At 47.9% G+C, this 23,593-nt stretch overlaps 1 protein-coding gene across 1 annotated transcript; it reads right to left on the bottom strand.

The window, feature by feature from the left end:
• Positions 1–256: 256 nt before the first annotated feature.
• PPP2R2D (protein phosphatase 2 regulatory subunit Bdelta) lies at positions 257–23,225 on the bottom strand. The gene is made up of 10 exons (XM_027900537.1): positions 23,112–23,225; positions 22,780–22,875; positions 11,879–11,976; positions 9,842–10,007; positions 8,785–8,897; positions 6,111–6,288; positions 4,832–4,996; positions 3,371–3,540; positions 3,197–3,288; positions 257–2,221 (listed from the first exon to the last, which is right to left on the bottom strand). The coding sequence occupies exons 1-10, from the start codon at positions 23,116–23,118 to the stop codon at positions 1,942–1,944; spliced, it is 1,365 nt and encodes a 454-aa protein (XP_027756338.1). The 5' UTR covers positions 23,119–23,225; the 3' UTR covers positions 257–1,941.
• Between the last annotated feature and the right edge of the window lie 368 nt (positions 23,226–23,593).

The following is a 23,593-nucleotide window of genomic DNA, read 5'->3' as shown; positions in this document are numbered from 1 at the left end:
ATTTAACTGAAAGTGGTACAAGCAAACAGAATTGGAATCGAAGATTCCATTATATCCTTCTTCCCTTTACTCATATTCTACTTGTATCTGCTGAAAAAACAGATCCAGCCCAGCCAGCACTGCTGTCCTGGAGCAGGGGGAGCAGCCCTGGCCCCTCCACACCCACCATCCCAACCTGAAATGCACCCTCAGTTGGCCCATCCCGCCAATTCCCTCACAGGCAAAGGAAACATCATCAATACACAGGGAGCACAGCCAGGTAAACATTTAAAATTTATTAAACTTTTTGGTCAAAAGAACTGAACAATTATGTACAACCCCACGGATCGGCTCGAGCAGGCGTCGGGAACGCGGTCGGATTAACGGCTCAGACCCCCCTCCCGGTCCACATCTCAGGAGTTCCAAAGTGTCACAACCAAGTACAGTATAGGACTGAGTGAATTGAACCTTTCTCTGTAGAACCTCAGGGTTTGCCCTTCCCACCTTCCGGGGACCCTCTGGCTCGCGGGCAGTACCGGGAGGGGTGGGACGGCCACAGTTTGCTCTTGGGAGCGTAACACACCTTCATTCCAGGGAAAACGGAGTGTAAACCACACTTGGGGCTGCCTGGGGGAAGCTGGGGGCTCTGGGAAAGCATTCCCAGGCTGCAGGCACATGGCAGAGGGCAGGCTCTGGCCTCTCGGGGCTGCTGGACGTGCCTGCGGCTCGTCCGGGGGAGGGGGATGTGATTTAGGCCTCTTTGGAAGAAAGAAAACAAAAAAAGAAAAAGTACCTAAGGCTTAAAACAAGTTGGGCAGGAGAGTCCCAGCAGCTGCTGTCACACCAGCTGTGCTTGGGGTGTCCAACATCTGCCCTGGGCACAACCTGGGCCCGGTCTGGAACTGCAGGGGACACACAAGGTACTGTGCCAAACACTTAAAATAAACTGTTCCCTTCGTGACAAGAACTAAAAAGGTTAAAAACCATAATGCACGTCAGTTCTGCCTCTGGCTGAGGGGGGGATGCACCACAGAAGCTGCATTTTTATCCTCAGGGCAGAGAAGTGTCGATGTTTCAGTTCCCTCCGTGCAAGGCCGACACTTGGTTAAGGCTGTGGATGTTTCTAGGACCCTTTCCATCTCCTACTCGGCACACACAGAGCCTTGGACAACAAATCCAGTGCAACTCCAACTCTATGACAATGCCATGGAAACTCTAAATTTAGAATCTGAAATACTACACAAAAAAGTTCGTATTAGTCTGCCAAAAACTCGTTGTTTTGAGGCAAACCCTGTCAGAGGTGCCACCAGGACTGTTCTGCACCAGCTCAGGACATGCAATACAAAAAGAAGACTGAATACATCCCTTCAGCTTTAAAAACACGTTTGATAGGCTGTTATTTATTAAGTGGTTTACACCAGAAGGTGTGGTTATAGATACAGTTGGTGAGTAAATAGTCATGGACACCTGCCTAGAACCCAACTCAAGCCCTACCTAAGTGCTCCAAGGTCAGACCCTGCGCTGGCTCCAGGCCTGAGGAATGTGTACAGGCATCAAGCACAAGAAATGTTCTGAAAGGCCCAAATATTACAGCAGAGAGAGCGAGAGAGAGAAATTACACTTTTATGACAACCTTTTCTTCTCGGGTGTTAAATTTTTTGGTCTATAAACTGGAAAGGAAGGCTCAGACGTCAATAAATACATTTGTTTCGTGTTGGCCTCACTGAGCACTGTCCATCAATTCTGCCTGGGGAGGCTCCTCCCCGAAAGCCGCCGGACGCTCCCCCCCCACCGAAGGCAGAACCGCTCCAGGGACTCAAAGCCAGGCCAGATCCTCTCCGTTAGCTCAAGGGAAGTAAGTGCATCAATGTTCTTCACTGGTAGGACAACAAGGCCTTCTGTTACAGATAAACAACTGAGCTGAACTATGCGAGACGAGACTCTGTCCACGGGCAGCCATCACTAGTTAATCTTGTCCTGGAATAAATACAAGTTATTGGTGGCAGCTACGGCGATGAAGTTCTCCGTGGGGTGCCATGCTGTGTGGAGAATCTTCTTGTTGAAGTCCAGACTGTCAACGCTTATTTCGTCCTTCTTCCTCTTCCCCCCTGTGCACACTTTGCGTGGCTTTAGGATGGCACGGGATTTGCTGCTCTCCCTGGAGGCCTCGAGAGTCGTGTCCCGGCGCGTGTTCCGGTCAAACATCCTGAAGAAGTTGTTGTAAGATCCAGTCATGATTGTACTGGTGAAGGGCAGAAGAAAGGCAGATCTTGTCAGGTCTCCAGAAATAACATTCCCCCCTCCTCTCTCCCACATGAGGTCACTGTCAGGCCAAGCTCATGGCCAGTCCATTACACTGCAGATGGACACCTCTGCTCAGCTCCTCTGGGACTGCAGCACTGCTCCCACTGCACCACTTCCAGGTGTTCCCCTGGTCCCCCCATCCTGACACTGAGAGTTGGCTACAGTTTAATGCTTTGTTCATCTTTACAGGAGCAAAGCAAGTTTTCCTAGTGCTACTTCATCCCCTTATCCCGTGGCAAAAAAAACCCCAGACTGATAAGGAAGGGACCTTAAAGACCATCCATGGGCAAGGACACCTTCCACTATCCCAGGTCGCTCCAAGCACAGTCCAACCTGGCCTTGGACACTTCCAGGGATGGGGTAGCCACAGCTTCTCTCTGGGCAACCTGTGCCAGAGTCTCCCCACCTTCACAGCGAAGAATTCCTTCCCAATGTCCTATCTAACCCTGCCTTCAAACAGTGGGAAGCCATTCCCCCTTGTCCTGTCCCTCCAGGCCCTTGTAAATAGTCTCTCTCCATCTTTCCCACTGGCTCCTTCAGGCACTGCAAGGCCACAATCAGGTCACCCCAAAGCTTCTCTTCTCCAGGCTGAACAATCCCAACTCTCTCAGCCTTTCCCCACAGCAGAGCTGCTCCATCCCTCTGATCATCCTGCTGCCTCCTCTGGACTCACTCCAGCAGCTCCAGGTCCTTCCTGTGCTGGGCCCCAGGGCTGGAGGCAGCTCTGCAGGTGGGGTCTCACAGAGCAGAGGGGCAGAAACCCCACTGCCAAATCTGATTGCGTAAACCGAGCACTCCAGTGGGATTTCTCCCCTCACTAACTCGGAGCCACCTGCAGCCTCATTTTGAGTAACCAACTTTGGAACCCCAACTCTGGATGCTGAGGGAAGGAACTCCAGCCCCTTTTCCTCACCTGTCCAAACCGTTCCAGCAGCACTCGAACTTGTCGAAGATGCAGTCGTTCTCGTACAGGGAGCACAGTTTGCTGCGGAGGTACTCGTGCACCTTGGGGACACGAAATGTGGGTTGGACACAGAAACAGAGGAGAAAGGGGAAAAGGGATGGTTAAGAAGAGCTGAACATGTACCTGGTAGGTCTCTACAGGCCTGTTCTCCATGTTGAGGTCCCACACCTTGACAGACAGGTAGTCCCTTGTCATCATGTATCGCCCGTTGTGGCTGAATTTCACATCAGATATCGATGATATTATTTCTGAAAAAAATGACCTGCTGCTAGGATCTTCAGGTTCCTCAAAAACTGCAGAGAGAAGACACAGTTCCAGGTGAAACCAACACCAGGGCTTACAGCTTCTAACATTTTTCAGTATTGGAAAATTTTAAATCAGTAACTAGTTTCTCTTCGAAGAAAAGATACTTCTGAAGAAAACATACTTTTTAGCAGATACTTTTAATCTTTTTTAAAGCACTGTTGTGCTTTAAGTCATCAGATTGCTAATGACCATCTCCAACACTCAACTGGAGCACAGCCCCAGCAAAGCACAACTCAAAGGTCTTGGGGATCAACCAGAGGAAAAAGGTTAAAACCAGCACATGGGTACAGTGAACACCACACCTGAACATCCCATGGAAGAGAAGACTATGGGAACAGCAGCATCCCAAACACAAGGAGAGCATGGACAAAGTACTTTTCTTTAGACCTGAACCAACACTGTTCTGAAAACCCCACTGAAATGTGAGTACCTCCACTAGGAACACAGTTTGTGTGGGTTTAGAGAGCAGATCAAGACGTGTTGTTTAAATCCAAGAGTCAACCTCTGGAATCAGCATTTCCTGACCCAGGCTACCCAGAACTTGCTCTTTTTTGACAGATCCCTTATAACAGGAGGTGACTCAGTCACAAGCAGCTAAAAATAAAGTGCATTTAAGTGATTTAACGCAACACTGAACTGAATCAATGAAGTGGCCTCACATTCTCCACTTCCTATTGCACAAATACTTCCTTCCAGCACCAAGAAACCCCTCTCTGCACTGCAGGAAGCTGACCTGGAACTGTCAGCGTGTCAACCCACAGGGCTCATAAACCACAGCTCTTGCAGGAGGGAACAGGGAACACACAGGTGAGCACAGGGCAGGGAACAGGGATCCTTAGGACTTCCACAGCGATGCTGTCCTTCCTCACCTACATGAGTTTTCGTGGCTCAGCAGCCTAAGAAGCATTCACGTTGAACCCCTGGACACCTGCAGTGTATACCTCAAGGACTGATCCCATCCTAGGAGCTCCACTGCTCCCTAGGGGAAGGGGTTCTGGTTTCTAACCCAGTTCTAACCCAGTTTCTAACAAAGGTGGATGAACTGCTCTGAACTGGCCTGTGATGAGCAGATACTTTGAGAGGCACCAAGGCTGAGCGTGGCCAGAAGACAGGTGTCATTGGAGCCCAAAGCACTTCCTCCCATCAGTTTATGAGGCGAAAACAGGCCAAGAGGAGCAGAGCCAGGTGGTCGATTGCCTCCCACCCTGCCTTGTGCCCGGCAGCGGCCTAGAGCAAGGCCCCCGTTCTGTCCCCCCGTGCAGGGTGTGTGTCACTCACACTTGGAGTGGCGGTCGCAGAGGGCTGAGGAGCGCATGTCGCACAGGCGGATGGTGCCCTTGCTGCTGCTGTACACGAACACGTTGCACTGCTGCGGGTGGAACTCGGCCGCCGTGATCACCTCCGTCAGCTCCTCCATGTTGGCAGGCTTGATGTCCACGATGTCTGGGACGGCTGGTAAAGGCAGGGAACGGCTCACGTTCGGCCCCTTCCCACAGGGAATGGGTGACAAGCATTGGCAATGCCAGGGCAGGAGCTTCAACTTCTGCCATGTGCGAGCACACGAAGTGAAGTGGAGCCTAAAGAAGTCTGGGTTTTACAGATCACAGAATCCCAGAATGGTTTGGGTTGGAAGGGGGACCAGGTTGCTCCAAGCCATGTCCAACCTGGCCTTGGACACTTCCAGGGATGGGGCAGCCACAGCTTCTCTGGGCAACCTGTGCCAGGGCCTCACCACGCTCACAGGGAAGGATTTCCTCCCAGTATCCCACCTATCCCACTGCACTCTGGCAGTGGGAAGCCATTCCCCTTTTTTCTGTCACTACACACTCTTGTAAAAAGTCCCTCTCCATCTTTCTTGATCTGAAATTTAAGAGCTGGTCAGTTTTAGACTCTTAAAATCACAGAATTTCCCACAAGGATCACCAAAGTCCAACAAGTCCTCTCAAGCCTCCTTCTTAATGCTTCCTATTCAACACCAAACATATCTCTTTACCTAAAACTTTAGAAAATTTGACCTAAAACTTTACAAGATTACCTATTTAGAAGACAGTACTTCTGTAACTTTTGTTTTACTGCAGACTTTCTGACGTAAAACACAGTAAGTTTTGTATACACGGGTTTGCAAAAAGATCTGAAAATTCTTTCTGCAGTTAATGACATCATGTGACATGAAAAAATATTGAAATTTTTTTTTTTTAAGAGAAGTGTCACTTGGTTAAGAGACCTTAAACTTTCGAATGAAGTAAGATCTACTTTTCAAATCTGACAACTCTCATTTAAGTCAACTGATCTTCACAAATTAAGGATGCTACAGCAATTCCTCAGTTTCTCCTTAGAACACGCTGTATGGTATTTTACCGATGCTTTTCCACTGGAAGCACACTTGCCCTCAGGAACAACTGATCCTTCCAGCACCTGCTTTCACTGCATTACACCTCCACACTTACAAATCCTCTGTTTGAATCCCTGGATTCGAACACCCACTCTAATTAGTACCATTAAAGTCATTCTCTCAAACACAGCCACCAGGTGTGCCCCAAGAGACACCAAAGGATACTAAAACTCCTGTTTGTGATTTCCAAGTGCCAGAGGTTGATCCGGAGGTCATCTGCAGACAGGTACGTGGCGTAGTCGCTGTTGACGGAGATGGAGTTGATGTGGTACGTGTGTGCATTCGCAAATATCCTGCGGGGACTCGCCTCCACCATCAGGTCCATGGGCTTCAGGGTTGGCACCTGCACAGAGAAACACCACTCACTGTGGGCAGAGAACTCATTCCTGATCCACAAGAGGTTAATGAGAGTCACCGAATCGTTTAGGTTAGAGAAGACCTTCAAGACTGAGTCCATTTCCCCAGCACTGCCAAGGCCACCAATAACCCGTGTCCCCAAGCGCCACATCCACACACCTTCTAAATCCTCCAGGGAAAGGGACTCCACCACTGCCCTGGGCAGCTGTGCCAGGCCTGGATAACCTTTTGGGGAAGAAATTTTTGGTAATATCCAACCTCTCCCCTGGCACAGCTTGAGGCTGTTCTCTTTCATCCTGTCCCTTGTTCCCTGGGAGCAGAGCCCAAGCCAGCTCCCCCCTCCTGTCAGGGAGTAGCAGAGCCAGAAGGTCCCCCCTGAGCTTCCTTTTCTCCAGGCTGAGCCCCCCCAGCTCCCTCAGCTGCTCCTGGTGCTCCAGGCCCTTCCCCAGCTCCGTTCCCTTTCCCTGGACACGCTCCAGCCCCTCAATGTCTCTCCTGTCTGAGGGGCCCAGAACTGCCCCCAGCACTGGGGGTGCCCCAGCAGGGCCAGCACAGGGACAGTCCCTGCCCTGGGCCTGTGACACACCATGGCTGGCACTGGGGCCATTGGCCTCTTGTCCACCTGGGCACACCTGGGCTCATGTCCAGCCACTGCCACCAGCACCCCCAGGGCCTTCTCCAGTTTTCCAGCTGCTCTGCCCCAGCCTTGAGTGTTCCATGGGGTTGGTATGACCCAAGGGCAGGACCTGGCACTTGCCCTTGTTGTCCGTCATCCCACGGATCCAGCCTGTCCAGATCCCTCTACAGTGCTTCGTGCCCTCCAGCAGATCCATATCCCACCCACCACGGTGTCCTCTGCCAACTGACCAAGGGCACACTCCACCTCCTGTCCAGATCATCAATAAAGATCTTAAACACCACTGGCCCCGATACTGAGCCCTGGGAACCCCACAGGTGTGTTTAATTAATTGATGGCAATTAGTTAATTGCACACCACAGATTTCTGTATTGATTTAGTGACTAAACAACTCTGAAAACCACTGAGCAAGAAAAATAATGAAAGAGCATATGAATGCTGACTTTGGATACTGCTGACAGGAATCTTCAGGCACCAACTTCTGCATCAGTGACCTGTCAGACCCAGCCCTTTGTGCCTCACCCAGCAGGACATGGGGTGTGTTTGTAACAACATCTAAAGATTAGAGAAATGTGCCCTTAGAAATGTCCCCGGATCTCAGAGGGGTGCTCGGGACACTGGCAACAACATTTCCCAAAGAAATCCCCAATTTGATCCTGAACACAAATTCAGGGACACCTGGGTGTCCTGCTGCCACAGCCAGCTGAGCTCAGGGTGCCAGGGTTTGGCAGGGCCAGGCCCAGGCTGCCCTCGAGCTGCTCCTCAGTGCCCAGCACTGAGCAGGGGAAGGTGGTCCTGGCTGTCCCAGCACAACCCCAAGTGGCATCATCCAGCTAAGGACCAGGTCTGACAGTGTCCAGGATACCCTGTCTGACTGGAGCCAGAGACCAGATCATCCCAGAGCTCCCTCACTGCTTCCCTGGGTTTGTATCTCCAGGCTGTTTACATCCAACTAATGAGTACAATTAATCCATTACTTTTTATCAGGCCATGCCCTATCTCACCACACGAGTGCTCCCAGCCTGGCTGTGACATCATAGGTGCTCTAAAAGGAAAAATCAGGAATGGTATTTGGACATGCCACAGTCTCAGTATTGCTTTTCCTCCATGTCCCCCACCTCACAAAACATGGGGACTGTATTTCTCTAACAAAACTTGCCTTCAAAGCCCCCAAAGCCCAGGGTACACACTCTGGCTCTCTAAACCCACAGGGAAGTAGCTCCAGGTGAGGTTTTTCCCCCTCCCAGCTGTTGCTCAGACTTGGCTCACTCCATCATCCCTTCTCCCAAGCTGCAGTGCCTGGCAGGGCTGCAGCTCAGCCCACCCTTCCAGTGCCAGAGAAGCAGCAAGTTCAGAGGAGTGACTACAAGTGTAGGGGTGGCCCTGGCTCTGAGAGCAGGGAGAGCCTCAGTTCTGTTCCTGTTTATGGTGACTGCAACACAGAAACCCAATAAAACCCCCAACCCTGTATGTTTCATTTCCTGAGCTCCTGATCAAAGTGATCCCAAGTTTGGAGCACTGCCTACTACAGCATGATGTCCAAGACTATTCCAGTGCACTTTAGGTTATCCAATTACTCCAACTTTGCCTCTAACAAACACACCTTGTACCCAACCACAGAATATCCAGCACCCTGTTCCAATATTTAAGTCTTGTTCCTAGAAACACAATATTATAATCATGAAAGTTTTCCAGAGGAACCTTATTTAAAATGAAGTGTCTCCATTTTTTTCTAAAGTTTTCAATGACCCTGACCCAAACATCATTTTTAACCTGCACATTTCAGTTTGGGAGCACAAAGGTAGAGAAGTACATGCAAAAAGATATGTAAAGTCAGAGACGTACCCGTAGTTCTTTGATTCTGACAGGATCCCTAAGTCTTCCATCTTCATCTTTTAAATTATAACCTTCGGCTCTTTTATCCCTTTCACTTATTTTCCATAATTTAATAGTTTTATCTAAAACCAAAAATTCACATGCTTGAGAATGAGTTCAATTCAAAATAAAACCCCTAAGTAGGGAGTGAGCAGAGAGGACATTATTGACCTGTCTGGGTTTTCCCTGCTTGCAGCACGAAGGACCCTGGCAGAGTTCTTTACCCTGATGGAGCTTTTTATCCCCAGCGGGATGTGCAGTTTGAATAAAATCCAAAGTTCTGCCTGAGCAATAAGGCCTGTGCCTCCCACTCACCCAAAGGACCCTTCACAGGGGGTTTTCACACACCAATTACCCAAGTTCCCCAATAAACCCTGTATGATTATCTGAACTATATTAACAGACCAGTGCTAAGGACAAAACCCAGCAAACCAATGAGTCACACTTGTTTCACCCATGAGTGAGATCCCTGGCTAACTGGAACCAAACCTCTCCTCCCTAAACTCCTGCAGAGCTTTAAAGCATTTAAGATGACAAAGATTAAAGAATGCTTTAAGTTTTTTAAGACATATCAACGTCAATGATTTTAATTTCGAGGTCCAGCAGATGGAAGTCACTCCTGATTAAAAAATTTTATCATGACTTCACAAAAAGTCATTTAAATACAGGGCCAAAAAGTGATCCAAACTATGAGGAACAAGCACCTTCCTCTGACAGTAAGAGCAAGCTTTTCCATTGAACAGTTTAGGTTGAGAAAGACCTTTAGGATCACGGAGTTCAACTGTTCCCCCAGCACTAACCCATGTTCCCCGTTCTACATTTTCACTTACAGATGCTCCATGATGCACCAAAACAGAATAGACTCAATACTCACACAGACCTCACACCCAGGATTACAATCAAAACGTATTTTGCATATAAAGACATTAAAACAACCCCAAAACACTTCAGAAAAAACCCAAGTGGGTCACAGGTGAGACAATATTCCCATGACAAAGTCCTTTGTGCAAAAAGAAAGGGTCCTTACCATTTGTAGACAGCAGGAAGTGAGCAGCATTCTGTTGTGGTAACCACCTAATTTTATTAATTTTTTCTTCGATTTCTAGACTTTTCAAGTAGTCAAACTCAGGCTCGTGACTCTGGAAGGTACTGTAAACATTATATTCTCCTCGAGAGAGAGGACGGCTTTTACTCTGCAAGAGAACAGGGCATTTCTTCAGGCTGATGTCACTGGGGGCACAAATTAGCGTCTAGAAATTGTCCAAGAGAAAGTCCACTTTTACAACAGACTGTGAATTTTACATTTTCACTCTGATACTGTACCAATTTAGCATCAATACAGTGCACACAGCCTTCTCCTTTCAAAATGCAGCTTTATCTATAAACATCTGTGTACCCTTCAGGCTTTGTTATCCTTTGTGGATGTGGGAGCAAGGAACAGAGAGCAAAGTTCCAAGTGTCCACAGATTTGCATTATCAGATTTGAGGCAACTTGTTATCAGGCTTTTCAAATGAGTTAATGTTCATTAGTGGCTCCTGTTGGAGAACAGCCCCACAGGTGTTGAGTTTTTCTGGGGGAATTGTATAACCACCTTAAGCTGTCAGAACCTGGTTAACCTGGTCTTAAATCCAGACAGGGTAAAAATAATTGTTGTTATACTGGAAGATTACACACTTCAGATTTTTCCTGCAGTTTTGCACATGACAAGAGAAATGTCCCTCGTGCCCAACTCTTCCCTCAGTTTCCATGTGCTCCCAAGGAGACGGCTGAATATTCCTGTGTACTTGGGGTTTGGTTTTTCCCACCCTCTGAGGAAGTGAGGTGACTGGAGGGTTCTGCCTTACGGAACAACTGAACTCTGGCAGCTGAGCGCCACCCCATAATAGTCCCACTGCACACAACATCAGTCCTGAGCAGGGGGCACTTCTGACCTTCTCCCTGGGCCTTAGTTAAGTCTGTACCCAGAGTAAATGATGGATGAGCCCTGAGCTGTCTGGGTGCAGACGGGTAACATTTCAGCACAGTTTTCATTTCACTGCTCCAGAGCCCTCCCAGTACAACCAGTACAGCACCCCTGGGAAAAGGGGTCATGAACAGCACCACGGTGAGCGTGAAAGGCAAAATACTGGTGAGGTGTTCGTTAACTGAGCATTCTTTGAGCCACACAAGGAAGGCAGAGGGATTCTGCTGGGAAAACAGCACATAGACTTGTAATATTCATGCACAAAGCAGCTGAACTAAAATTCCACAATCCATTTTGATATTTCTGGTTGAGGAGAGGGCTCAAAACCAAAGGCTCAATCCCCCATCAACTATGATGCAAATGACAGGATAACCACGCTCTTTGGTGGGGAGGGACAGAACTGCCACTGACTTTTTAAAGAACACAATCCCAGACACAACCATTATTTTCCAACACTTCATGCACGTTTCCAATCCCTGTTGCTGCTCTGGGTATCCAAGCTCAGGGATGTGGCTGCAGGATGAAGGCAAAGGAATGTTACAGGACTGCCACACAGCTGAACTCCTTGCAGGGACCAGCTGAGGAGCTGTGAACTGCAGGAGGGACAATCCTCCCACCCTCCCAACTGGAAATGCTCAAGTGTTTCTGGAGAAGTGGCTGTTCCCACTGGTTTTGAGTCATAGAACCCTAAACCAATTTTTAACCACCTTATCCCATTGTCCTTGCAGCTTACTTTATAAACTTCTCTTACATCCTCCCCAAAGCACTGTGATTTATCTCGGCTCAGCCTGACCCAGTGGAAGGTTCAGGAAAAGTCCACAGGCAATTCTGCAAAGCAACACTGAGCACACCAAGTACGCACAAAGAACTCACCTGGATTTTTGGGACTTTTTTTTTTTTTTGAAGAAGGGAGGAACTCCCACCCAACAAACCCACTGAGTGTGGCACAGGGCACATATTTAGAAACTTGGCTAACTCGGGGTTTTCTGAGGAAACTCTCCATTTTAAGCATTTAAACCTCAGGGCATGAACAGGTGAAGTGAGACTGTGCAACACAAGAACAGTGTAGTAACAGCACTTTTGTTTTTTGAGTCACTGACCTCTTGTTCCCTTTGAAATATAACCACTCTGCCACCTTTGTCTCCTGTTGCAAGAAGATCACCAGAGTAATTAAATTCAACTGTTGAAATTATATCAGCTGTAAAGAGAACAGAAATAAAACAGCACTGTAATGTGGAAAGCAAATCAAGGAGTTTCGAGACTTGAACACAACCCAAAATTACAACTTATATTAATGCAAGGACACAATTCTTCATTTACATCCCTAAATTAAGCCACATTCCAAATCCTAACATGGTTTTATTGACAAGCTAAAACACTTGCTCATATCTCAGTGTAAGCTTTGGGGGCCTTCAGCCAAAGTGTGTGTTCTACTGCGGACATAATGCTGCCATATCCATGGAGATATGCATGCTCCAAGCTCCCCAAAGCGGGAATCCTCTCCGAAGTGGTCCATGGGTGGTGTTCCTTTGCACTGATCCAGGTGAGGCTGAGGCTCACCTGCCTCTTCCAGAGCAGAGCGCTCATGGAGTTAGTTCAGGAGCCTGGAATGGGCAGCTCCCCTCTGCCAAAGGGGGGAAATAGAAGGGAAATTCTTCCAGTGGAGCTTCCTGAACCAGCTCCATGCAGAAGCATCAGCAAAAACACAAGAAAGCAGGAGAGCAAAGGAAAAGGCCTCCGGACCTCCAACTCCGAGTGCCCGCAGTGCCCTTGGACCGGGCCTTGAGAGCACCCAGGTTTATCCCACTGCAGCCACAACCCCAATCAGGAGGTGGCAATAAAGAACTAAGGGCCATCAAACAACCCGAAGCCAAGGGGCAGGAGATAAGGAGCTGGAAATGTCTGTCCCAGGGCTGGGGCAGATGGTAACAAACCCAACAAAGTGCTCAGCAAACACTGCTCCTGCTGGGCCTGCTCACATCAAATATTGCTTTTACGATGCAGATATCAAAACTCTAAGGTTTGAAGACTATGACAGCAATTAGTTCCAGACTGTGCAATTGGAGACTCGCTAAAAATCCCTTTTCTGTATTGATTTTGATGTTCTATCTTCGAAATTCCTTTCAATAATGCCCCACTCTCACGAGGAAGGTGATTAGAAACCCTAAGTAGTATTCTCAATATATAATTCATTTTTCATCTTTTATTAACAGATGACCTTAAAAGTTTTTTCCTAGGCTGTAGGGATAATGATTTACCTTCTCGGATTAAAAAAATTATTTAGAATGAATAAATGAATGAGTAAATATCTTTTTAGATTTATCCCAGACTTCCATATTGCATTTCTAACCCGCTTCTGTACACGTCTACTTTTGTAGTCACCTTTCTTTAAAGGAAATTATCACTCAGTTACCAGTTATTACCAATTATACACAGGGATTTCAGGAGATACCATGGAAAAGTAGGAAACCAAGGACAAAGAAATGAACTGATGAGGTGAACGAAACACACTGAAATAGCCTGTCACCAACATGCTCTAGGAAACCAGGAAATGGGGGGGGACACAGCAGGACAAAAATAGAAACTTCCTTCAAATGTTTTTTTTAAGTTAAAAAAATTGGAATATGAGGAATCACCTTTTTCAACATCACTGTACTTGTTTTATATATATAAAAGTATTAATTCAAACCCGTTTTCCCTCTAGGTGTGTTTAATTGAAGCAGAATAATCCCTAAATCATTCCACCCACTGCCCTCAGCCCTCTACCACCTCAAAGCAGGTAAAATAAAAAAATTAAAAGAACAAGACTAGAAGTAAAGCCCCAAATGAATTCCAAACCCATCAGTGTTCTTCTCGACACTTCACCCACCTACATTTGCTCTTTATTTCCAAGTCAGCTTAGAACTTTTAGGAAAGAACAAAGCAAACCTCTGCAGGTTCTTCATCATCACATTAACTTTCGGATTTTTAAAGGTTTTTTTATTAGATGTTGTAACTTTTTCTTACATGTACAAGCACCAGTGTTATTTCCCTGCATTATTTTCAGCCTTTTCTACATGCCAGCAAAATAAATCCCAACGAAACGCAGGAAAGGGTGAGCTAAGCCACGACATCATGGTATTTGCTCACGGACAGCATCCCAAAGCTCTCTTCTCAGGTACAGACACCTTGGTGACTGCGATCTTCTACAAACAGAGGTCTGTCCACCTTTCCCTCCAGTTGTTCCCATGGGGCTGGGACTCTGCTCCAGAAGTATCCATGTAAATCCTCCTCCTCTACCTATGGAGAGCAGCGAGCCCTGCGGCTTTACAGTTAAGATATTAGGTTGGCAATATTTCTTTCCAGACATGAAAAATTCATGTTTAGCTTCACTTCTGGAAATGAGTTCCACCTTGGTTACATTCTGTATCCAGAGCAGAAACTCCAGGCTGGTTTCAAAGGTGATGTATTAAAAGGATTGCTGGTAATTACATTGTGACTCTGTGGGATCCCCAAATTTAAGAGCACTGAGCCCTTCCAAGGGTAGCAAACACCCTCCTGACACACCAGAAGGCTACAAATACCCATCTCCACAGTAATGTGGTGGAGCCCATTCCCTGACCCAGAGAAATGCTGTGAGCCCTGAGGGATGTGTCCGAGTTCAGAGGGAGTGCTCTGAGCCTTTAGCCATCCTTGTGAGTGTGAACCTCCCTACAACTACCCCTGCCAGAATTCCGGGAAGTTTAGAACCTCCAAAGCCTCCTGAGCTGGCTCTGCTGGGGGAAAAAGAGGGCTGGGATGGCAGAGACCAGCTTTTATTAGGATTTGGAGGTGACAGCAAGTTTATACCTGCAAACTAACTGAATCTCCCCAGGATTCCTCACGGGATTTCTGACACCGGTATCAGCACTCGGGCTCTGTTTGAGGTAATGGAGAATGCAAAGGGATCCACACCAGCCACATTAGGGGCCTAAAATTAGCTCCCATGAACTTTTCCTCTCTCAGCTGGCCATGCACTGCTGCTCTGGTGAAAACCCAGACCTGAAAGCGTGGAATTACTTCATGGCTCACCCAGGAGAGAAGGGAATTTGCAGCTGCAGCTCGTGCTCAGGACTAACACGAGACATGAGCAGCATCAGCTCCTCTCTCATCCTTCAGAGCTGTTCAAAGACTTTTGCCAGGAGCCCTCTCCTCAGGCATTTACTGAACAAGGAACCACTCCCTGCTCTCCATCATCATCTAAAAAGGAGGCTGCTCCAACTTCCAAGGGATTTTAACCTAGAATCTTCCAAGTACGTAATGGACAACACCACTTTAGGTGCAGCACATGAACAAACAATGCACACCTGCTAACCTGGCTCCTGCCCCACCTCTTGAGAAGGAGTTTTAATATACAGCCCCTTCTCCATGATCCAGAGATCCAAAGCATGGACTGCTCTAAGGCCGAAGGAATTCTCAGTAGCAGCTCATGCTTTGAGAGGAAATGGCTGGATTGGAAGGCAGATGGCTGGCACAGACTGCCAGGGACACTGCCAGTGGGAATGAGCACAGAGGGAATATTTCTGTGCCTGCAATCAAGCTCAAAGGTGACACACCTTTCATCCAGCACCCTGTTGTTGTACAGCACTGGAGTTCTCCTGTGGACAAAGCTGTGGGAGACACTGTGTGGTCTCCTACAGTGGATGGGAATGAAACAGAGCCTGCAGAAGGGGTCAGTGCAGTTGTGTGCTCCTAAATCAGCCTGGAAACCAGACATTGGGATGCCCCTGGAATGCTGTGCTGTGTGACAGGACATCAGCAGGAACGGGACTCTTTTACAGCAGACAGTGACAACAGAGCATTCTGAGGGACCACAGGTGACAAATGGGGGTAGTCAAGAACAGTAAGGAACTGTCACTTCAGAGCAACTCAGCAAAGAATCACCAAAAAAACCCATATAAATGGAGGAAATAAGATTAGTGAAAAAAAATAGAGATAATCTTTAAAGGGAACAGATTATCACAGAGAATGAAGAAGTTTAGAAACCAGGACCTGCTAAAGAGCAAATGACAGAAAAAATGTTTTAAAAACCAATATCCTATTGGAACTCAAGTTCCAGACACATGGGGCCTCAGAACTGCTCGTACTGACTTACAGTCACTGCACTTCCCAAAGATTCCCTGGCTATCCCGCTGCACTGGAAGGCTCCAGGGTAAGCAGAGGGAAGTGTGACAGCTCTCCAGCTGGGATGGCTGCAGTGACCACACTAGGGGAGCACTCAGAGCCACTGGCAGGCACCCTGCTCCCCACAGACCCTTCCTCTCCTTCCTCGTGCTGGGGCAGGGAGGCAATCCTGGAATTTCAGTCCCTGCAGTATTCCAACTCCAGCACTGAATTCCATGCTTCAACCTCTCCCTCCTTCCTGTACCTGTCACTGGCTTGCTTCCAGGTGAACAAGGGTTCTCCACGTGAACTATGGCTGCCAGGACAGTCAGTGGGAGAGCGGTGTTACCCTGCAGCGGGGATGGACTCAGGCTGGTTTTGCTGCTACTGCTCCAAAAATATGTCCTAAAATACTGGGTTTAAACAGTTGATAGAAATTAGAGTTGTACTGAAAAGTGTGCTGAACTTTTCAGCTACCAATAACCACTGACAATCTACATATACATAGAAGTTACTCAAAATGACCCGTTTGTCAGAATACCCCACTTTATATACTTAACTTTTACATTCCACTTTTAGGATTTCTTTCAAGAGTTAAGACAGGAGTGAGATGTACCAGAAGTCAGGACAATAAACCAAAGGGGTGTAGTTTTGCTCAGATCAAACTTCTCCAAACTTACACCACTAAACTCTGCCAACCTAAAGTATCCATAAGGTCCAACAACATTTTATGCCCTAATACTCAATCCACTTGCAAAATGGCTTGAATTGCCTTTAAGAACCTGGTAGGGTTTAACTGAGTCCAAAATAACTCTGCTTTTGGAACTAATTTAAATCACTGAACAGATTTAAGGTCGAGCAAGGGCAGGAGCAGGGGCACCCTGGCTGCTCCTCAGCGGCTCGTCCGGCACCGGCCAGCCTGGAAGCAGAAGCTGGCTGAGGTCAGAGTTGCTGCTGACAGGCTGTGGCAAACTCCAAACATCTTGTTTAGAGTTCTCTGGGAAAGCCTGCCAGCTCCTGTGTGTCCTGGATGGCTGGAGCAGAGCCACTTGGCTCCTCTGAGGAGCGCTCAGGCCACTCAGGCTGCGAGCGCTGGAACATGGGGGAAAAGCAGCAGCACAAGGTGCCACACTGTTGCCAGGGTCTGCCCCAGGGCCTGCCCAGCAAACCCCACACCAAACCCTCCTTCTGGGATGTAGCAGCACCTCAGAGTTCCAGCTTGTAAAAGACAATTAATGCCCTTCCCTCATTCAGTTGAATTTGCCTTTTCTTGCCAATGGAAGTAGACTGTGACTTGATACTGGAAGTCCTTTAAATTACATCCTAAAAATCTGTCTCCACTGAGTTGGGAGTGCACAGAGTTGCCTGGATGTGTCAGTGCAAAGCAAGCAAGGAAAGCATAAAGGAAGCACAGCAAGAAAAGAGAGCAGTAAAGCCAGAGTTCAGCAAGGCAGATGTAAGTGTTCCCTTCCTGCCTGTAGAGTGTGTTACCTTGCTGTGCCTTCCTTACAAGCCATGAGAAATAAGGGAGATTGTTTTTTAATATTCATGGCATAATTCAGGATTCTCTATGCAAATCTATTGCCTCAGTATTATTTTGTAACCTCTGGAATAGTAATTTCAGTAAGCTTTCTCCTACTGGAAGTATATTTAATTAAGTCATGCTATTGTTAGTTTTTCCTAAGGAGCTCATTGTCATGCTGTTCCTTGTACTTCTAGTAGGAGTTCAGAAAGGTCTTAACACGATGGGAGGATAAAATTTTCCTTTACTTGCAGCTTTCACACCTTCCTGTCCTTTTAAAAAAAGATTTTTGTCATTTTTGATTCAGCTCTTTCCCCAGACGTTAAAACATTCCCCAAATGGCCCAAGAATGAGGATGTACGTGGGGACTATATCCAAGATTTCCTGGGTGCACAGGTTCCCTAAGCTGCTGCCAAGCATTTACCGTTCATCAGCTATGTGTTCTGAAGCTCCACATTCTCATGAAAACATAATCACGGAATCCCAGTCTGTTTTGGGTTGGAAGGGACCTTAAAGACCAGCCAGTCCCACCCCCTTCCACTATCCCAGGTTGCTCCAAGCCCAGTCCAACCTGGCCTTGGACACTTCCAGGGATGGGGCAGCCACAGCTTCTCTGGGCAACCTGTGCCACGGCCTCACTACCCTCACAGCCAAGAACTCCTTCCCAATATCCCATCTAAACCTGTCCTCTGTCAGTTTAAAGCCAAGTAATTTATCTTCTCTTATATCCTAGTGGTTGCTTAGTCTTTTAAGAGACCTTTTAATCTGTTCTTTAATGTCCCACTTCCCATCTTTCACTGGTGCTGAGGATTTTTCCCCCCTTAATTCCCATAAACCTCCACTGTGTAGTTTTCTGACAAGGCTGTCCTAACTTTTTTATGTGTCAGAGTCAGGAAAGAGATGCTAAATCCAAAAGCTCTGGGAAAGCTTCAACAGTCAGAAAAGGCATTTCTGAACCACTTCTCATTGCCCTCATTGTCCCCTCCTGAACCATAAACTTCTCCTTTCTTTTACAAAAAAGACAGGTATCACCATCCCAACACTCACAATGCTGAACATTTCTATACTTGTATCCGCATTCCCCTCCCTTCCTGTCCCTGCAGTTCCATTAACCCATCATGTGCACATGCCAGAAAAACCACAAAAATCAAGGTGTGATCCCATGGTAAAGATCACAGACGCAAACTCACTGTACATGAGCAGGCAGGATACATCCTGCGCTCCACAGAAAACTGAATGACATCACTTACATGACCATTTTACAAATCCTGAAGATCACCTGGAGCTTTTTTTTTTTTAGGCACAGCTATTGACTTGTAAATCTGGGATAGAAACTTCCCAAAGTTCCCTCCTGTTGCATTTCTCACAAAGCACACCTGTTCTTACTAGTTCCCAGGATTACTGACATGTTACTGTACCGTAAGACAGTGGAATTTGCTTTCCAGTGCCACAACACCCTGGGGTTTCTGCTGTCTGACACAACTGGAATTCAAAAGAACACTCATTAAATACCTACTGTCTACTGGCTGAGCACATTTTTAGCTAATAGGGTGTTGTGGAACTTGGGGTGAAGACAAATTCTTGGTCCATGGGTTGTATGAAACCTCTGGAATAACACGGCCTGCCTGAAATGCTGACTCTGCTTTCTCCAGCTGGAACCCAACACATGCTCAGGGCAAAACTGTTTGTGAAATATTGTCATGGAATGGTTTGGGTTGGGAGGGACCTCAAAACTCATCTCCTTCCACCCCTGCCATGGGCAGGAACACCTTCTACTATTCCAGGTTGTTCCAAGCCCTGTCCAACCTGGCCTGGGACATTTCCAGGGATGGCACAGCCACAGCTTCTCTGGGCAACTGAAAACAAGGGGAGGGCAAAGATCATCCGAAGTTCTGCTAATGGCAAACCGCTGGTTTTCAAGGAAAAATCCAAACCCAAACCACAGCTTAGAGCCCATCTTCTGCCCCACTCCAGAATGAAGTGACTCCAGAAATAACCAGAAAGGAGACAGTGCACATGGCTCCATAATGGAGTCATCAGTCCCAAATTTTCCAGTTCATACAGAAAAAAGATGATACTACAGCTGGCCAGAACCAGGTCTCGCAGGGCTGTACCTCTACGGGAAAAGTTTTTCTAAAAGCAAAAAATCATGCCAGAATTCCTTTAAAAACAATGGGAACAGGCCAATTAAATTCCTGAACAACACGAGAACATTTTTAACCAATGATTTATAAAGACAATCTAATACTAAGAGCATTTCTAAATCACTGGTATCTGCACTTGAGAACAGATTCAAGATTACAGGCCAATATATTTTTATTAGATTGTGGTTGTCTTTGCTCCTGGTGTTCTGCTTTCTGGCAAAGTGCTGAGGTGACCCAGCACCCCATGGGCTGCAAAAGGAGAGTCTGCTGAACTGAGGATAACAAGGGAACTCTCACTTTATCAGGACTGACACCACCAGTCACCATCTGGAGAATTAAAAAGAAAAAAAATTGTATTTCTTCAATCTTTAACTGAAGATACAGAATTACATCCAGAAGTGGCCAAGGACTAGATGCAGAATGTCTGGCACAAGGGAATTTGGGCATATCTGTACATTATTTAATAAGCTGGTTTATATTTTGCTTGCCAAAAAAGAACCCCTCCCAAAACAGAACATTTTTGAACATGCAAAACAAATTCAACACTGAAATCACAAAAGAGATAAGGTCTCAGGCAGCAATTGTATTCCATATTTAGAAAGGTCCTTCCTACAGAAAGAGGCAATCCAAGAATCACAGACTGCACAGGCAATCAGTGTGGGGTTTGGAGCCACGTGGTTTATACTAACAACACTATTACAACACATCTCAAATTACCTTTGTTTTTAAATTATGCTTGTTGCTATCCTCAATATTAAATGTTTCACTCAACGTCTGTTTTATCCTCCAGCCCTCCTCCACGAATCCACCTTAAGTCTTCTGCTTTAGAAAATTCACAGTCAATACTTTAGAAAGTCCCCATTCAGTAAGTGATGGATTTTCCTGCTCTCTGAACACTGCCCTTCCCTTCACGGACACAGAGCCTGCCCAGAGTTCAGGGATCTCTCCCTGAACAAAGGGAATGCACACACAAGACAAAGACGAGAATGTGATTTTCTGTATTAATGACCCAGTTAGGAAAACCCTGGGAATGGAGCTGGCAGCCGCCAATCTAACAGAGCCACTTGTCACAGTATTTTTATTAAGCAACACACCCGAGAAACGACTGCTCAATATAAAAATGTGTGTTAGAGCTGCCCTGTAAAGGAAGTGATGTTTGGGTAAAGCTGCCTGAGTACCAGGCTTTGGAGTTTCAGCTCCTGAATGACCCTTAAGTGAGGAAATTTAGCAAGACAGTCTGCATGGAATAGGTTGGACATGCTGGCATTTTCCTCAGAGAGCTTAAAAACTGAACAAAAATTGACAGAAACATCAAGTTTTCACTATCACAAAAAGTTACATGAAATCCCAAGGCTATTTCAAGGCAACAGCTGCCCATCAAGCAGGTTTGGATGTGCAGTTTTGTAAGAGAAGACTGAAAAAACGGTAGTGAGGAAATATGTCCATAACTGGGGCCAAAATTCTAACAGTGTTATTTGCAGTCTTGCTGCACTCTGCTGAATTAAATTTGGGCTACTGTAAGAAAATAAACTGTATATTTTCATCACTGAGTTCCAATGTCAAGGCAAAAAGTAACGGGAAGGGAAAGGCCACAAACCAAAATAAAAACAGGGAGTCACAAACACTGTAAATAATTCTGGTATTCCCACAGGAAAACCAAACTCTAGCACCAATTCTGCAAAAACACAGGTTCTGCATGGTTCCTTGAGCCTTCCCGCTCCGCACAAATCCACATTGCTCAGGATTTGCCCCTTGGGAAGTGACCCCAGGAGCCAGGTGCCCCCCCAGGAGCGTTTCCTTTGCAACTTCTAGTCCCACAGATGACAGCTCCCAAGAAACATAAAAGCTACTTAAGTATATTTCCATAAGAATTCTGGGAGCTTCAGAGCAACAGTAAAAGCTACAAAATATATTTAGAGGGGAAAAAAAAAAGAGGAGAAAACAACTGAGTGAGTCTAGTTTCTCAAGCAGCCTTCCAGTCAATTCCTCCCATGGCTATTATTTTAAATGGAATGCCAAACAAGTGGCATGAAAATGAAAACACTGTCAGCATAATTCCCCAGCAGCAGACAGCAAGGAAAAATATTTACTGCATCTAGTAAAAAAAAAAAAATCTCCAACCCAAGCTGAACACACACAGCCCTGAAAGTCTGTTCACACTTTAGAAAGGAGCAGTGTCAGCCTGGACAGCTCGAACACAGGAAATTTCGGGGGAAAAAAGAACTGGACTTCTGATCAAAGTCAAGCAAAACTCCCCCTTGGTTCTGCACTACAGAGGAACACTTTTCCCAATTAAAACGTTTCTTGTTTCCTACTCTGTCCGAAACACGCCACACTCGGAAAGTTTCAGAGAAATGTGAAGGTGTGCCCTTTTTCCCTGCTTAATATCCCTATTTATAGCTCCCAAACGTTAACAAGTGGGAATAAAATCTCTCCACAGCTGCAGGAAGCCTTTAAACTGCACTTTTTAATGCAGCACAAATGACAGAGCTGCACTCTCTGTGCGTCAGAGCGAAACTTGACAAGCCTGACACACTCCACTGGGGATTTTTTCCCCCTTTTCCTGTGATTTTACACTGTCAGTACCTTTTCTCTTGATCCCAGAACTGTGTCCAGTTCTGGGCTCCTCACTACAAGAAAGACAGGGAGCTACAGGAGAGGATCCAGCAGAGGCACAGAGATGATTTGGCGTCTGGAGAATCCCTCTGATGAGCAGAGACTGCAGGAGCTGGGCCTGGTTTAGCCCAGAGAAGAGAAGGCTGAGGGGATCTCATCAATTCACACAAATATCTCAAAGGGTGTCAGGATGCTCCCACACTCTGTTCAGTGGTGCTCAGGGACAGGACGAGAAGCAATGGCCATAAACTAAAACACAACAAGTTCCACCTCAACACGAGGAAGAACTTCTTTCCACGGAGGTGGCAGAGCCTGGAAAAGCTGCCCAGGGAGGGTGTGGAGTCTCCCTCTCCAGACATTCCAATCCCACCTGGACACGTTCCTGTATCACCTGCTCCAGGTGACCCTGCCTGGGCAGGGGGATGGAACTGGGTGATTCCCCCTTCCACCCCGAACAATTCTGGGATTAGCTGTAAAGCCCCGGAGGAAGGCGCCGTGAGTTGTGCGTGATGCTCTAAAGGTGGGACGCGAGGCTCGCTTAGTCACGGCCCTCCCCCGGCCCGGCCGGGAGCACTCGGGGTGTCCGCGCCCCCCTCACCTTCCGCCACGTCCTCGTCGATCGCCCCCTTCACCTGCGAGAAGCACCACTGCAACTCGTTGCTGCCGCCGCCGTCGCCTCCAGCTCTCGCCACCCCTGCGGAGGGAAGGGGGAGAAGAGGGCGGTGAGGGAGGGAAGAAGGGAAGGAGGGGACCCCGCGCCGCCCCCGGCCCGGCCCGGCGCCCTCAGGGCCGCCGCGCTCCCGCATCCCCCCCGGTACCGCCCGGCGCGGCCCGGCCTGCGCCCGGCTCCCGCGGCCGCGCGGAGCGCACCCACAGCCCACGGCGGGGCCCATCACGGAGCGGAAGGCGCGGCCGAGCGCGGACACCGACCTGCCATGGCGGGGCGAGCCGCGGGAGCGGGGCCGGGCGCGGGGCCGGGAGCGGGACGGAGCCGCCCGGAGCCGCGGGAGGGTTCGCGGTTTCAAAATGGCGCCCATTGCCGGGCGGCCCGGCCGTGACGTCACCGCCGGCTCCCCTCGGGGAGGGCGGGCCGGGCCGGGAGCGGGGGGAGCGTCCCGGTGCTGTCCCGGAGGGATCGGGGCGCGATGGAGGGCAGCGGGAGCAGGACGGGGAGCAGGAGGGGGAGCAGGAGCACGAGCAGGTGGCGGCGCGGCCGCGGAGTCGCTCCCCGGGCGGCTGCGGGGACTCCACACGCGCCGCTCCGAACGCGCCTCTGCGTGAAGGGACGGGGCGGGCTCGCCCCGGCTGGGGGATAACGCTGTGCTTCCCGATTCACTTCTGCTCCCTGCGGGAAGGGTTACTTGGGATGGTTCCTAATTTTAAAAAAAAAAAAAAAAAAAAAGAGAGAGAGA

The sequence above is a fragment of the Empidonax traillii genome, unplaced genomic scaffold, assembly GCF_003031625.1.
Source record: "Empidonax traillii isolate 1590-97213 ecotype Southwest subspecies unplaced genomic scaffold, ASM303162v1 scaffold738:size396264, whole genome shotgun sequence".
Classification (NCBI taxonomy): Eukaryota; Metazoa; Chordata; class Aves; order Passeriformes; family Tyrannidae; genus Empidonax; species Empidonax traillii.
Note: the sequence above shows the minus strand (reverse complement) of the source record. Positions and strands in the feature narration are given on the sequence as shown.

Bases quoted from the DNA above. Each gene is read 5' to 3' on its own strand.
- PPP2R2D (XM_027900537.1), bottom strand. The intron at 4,997-6,110 runs GTATCCTTTGGT...CAGCCGTCCCAG, and splicing joins AATCACAAACAGGAGTTTTA to ACATCGTGGACATCAAGCCT. The intron at 2,222-3,196 runs GTGAGGAAAAGG...GCCCTTCACCAG, and splicing joins TGCTGGAACGGTTTGGACAG to TACAATCATGACTGGATCTT.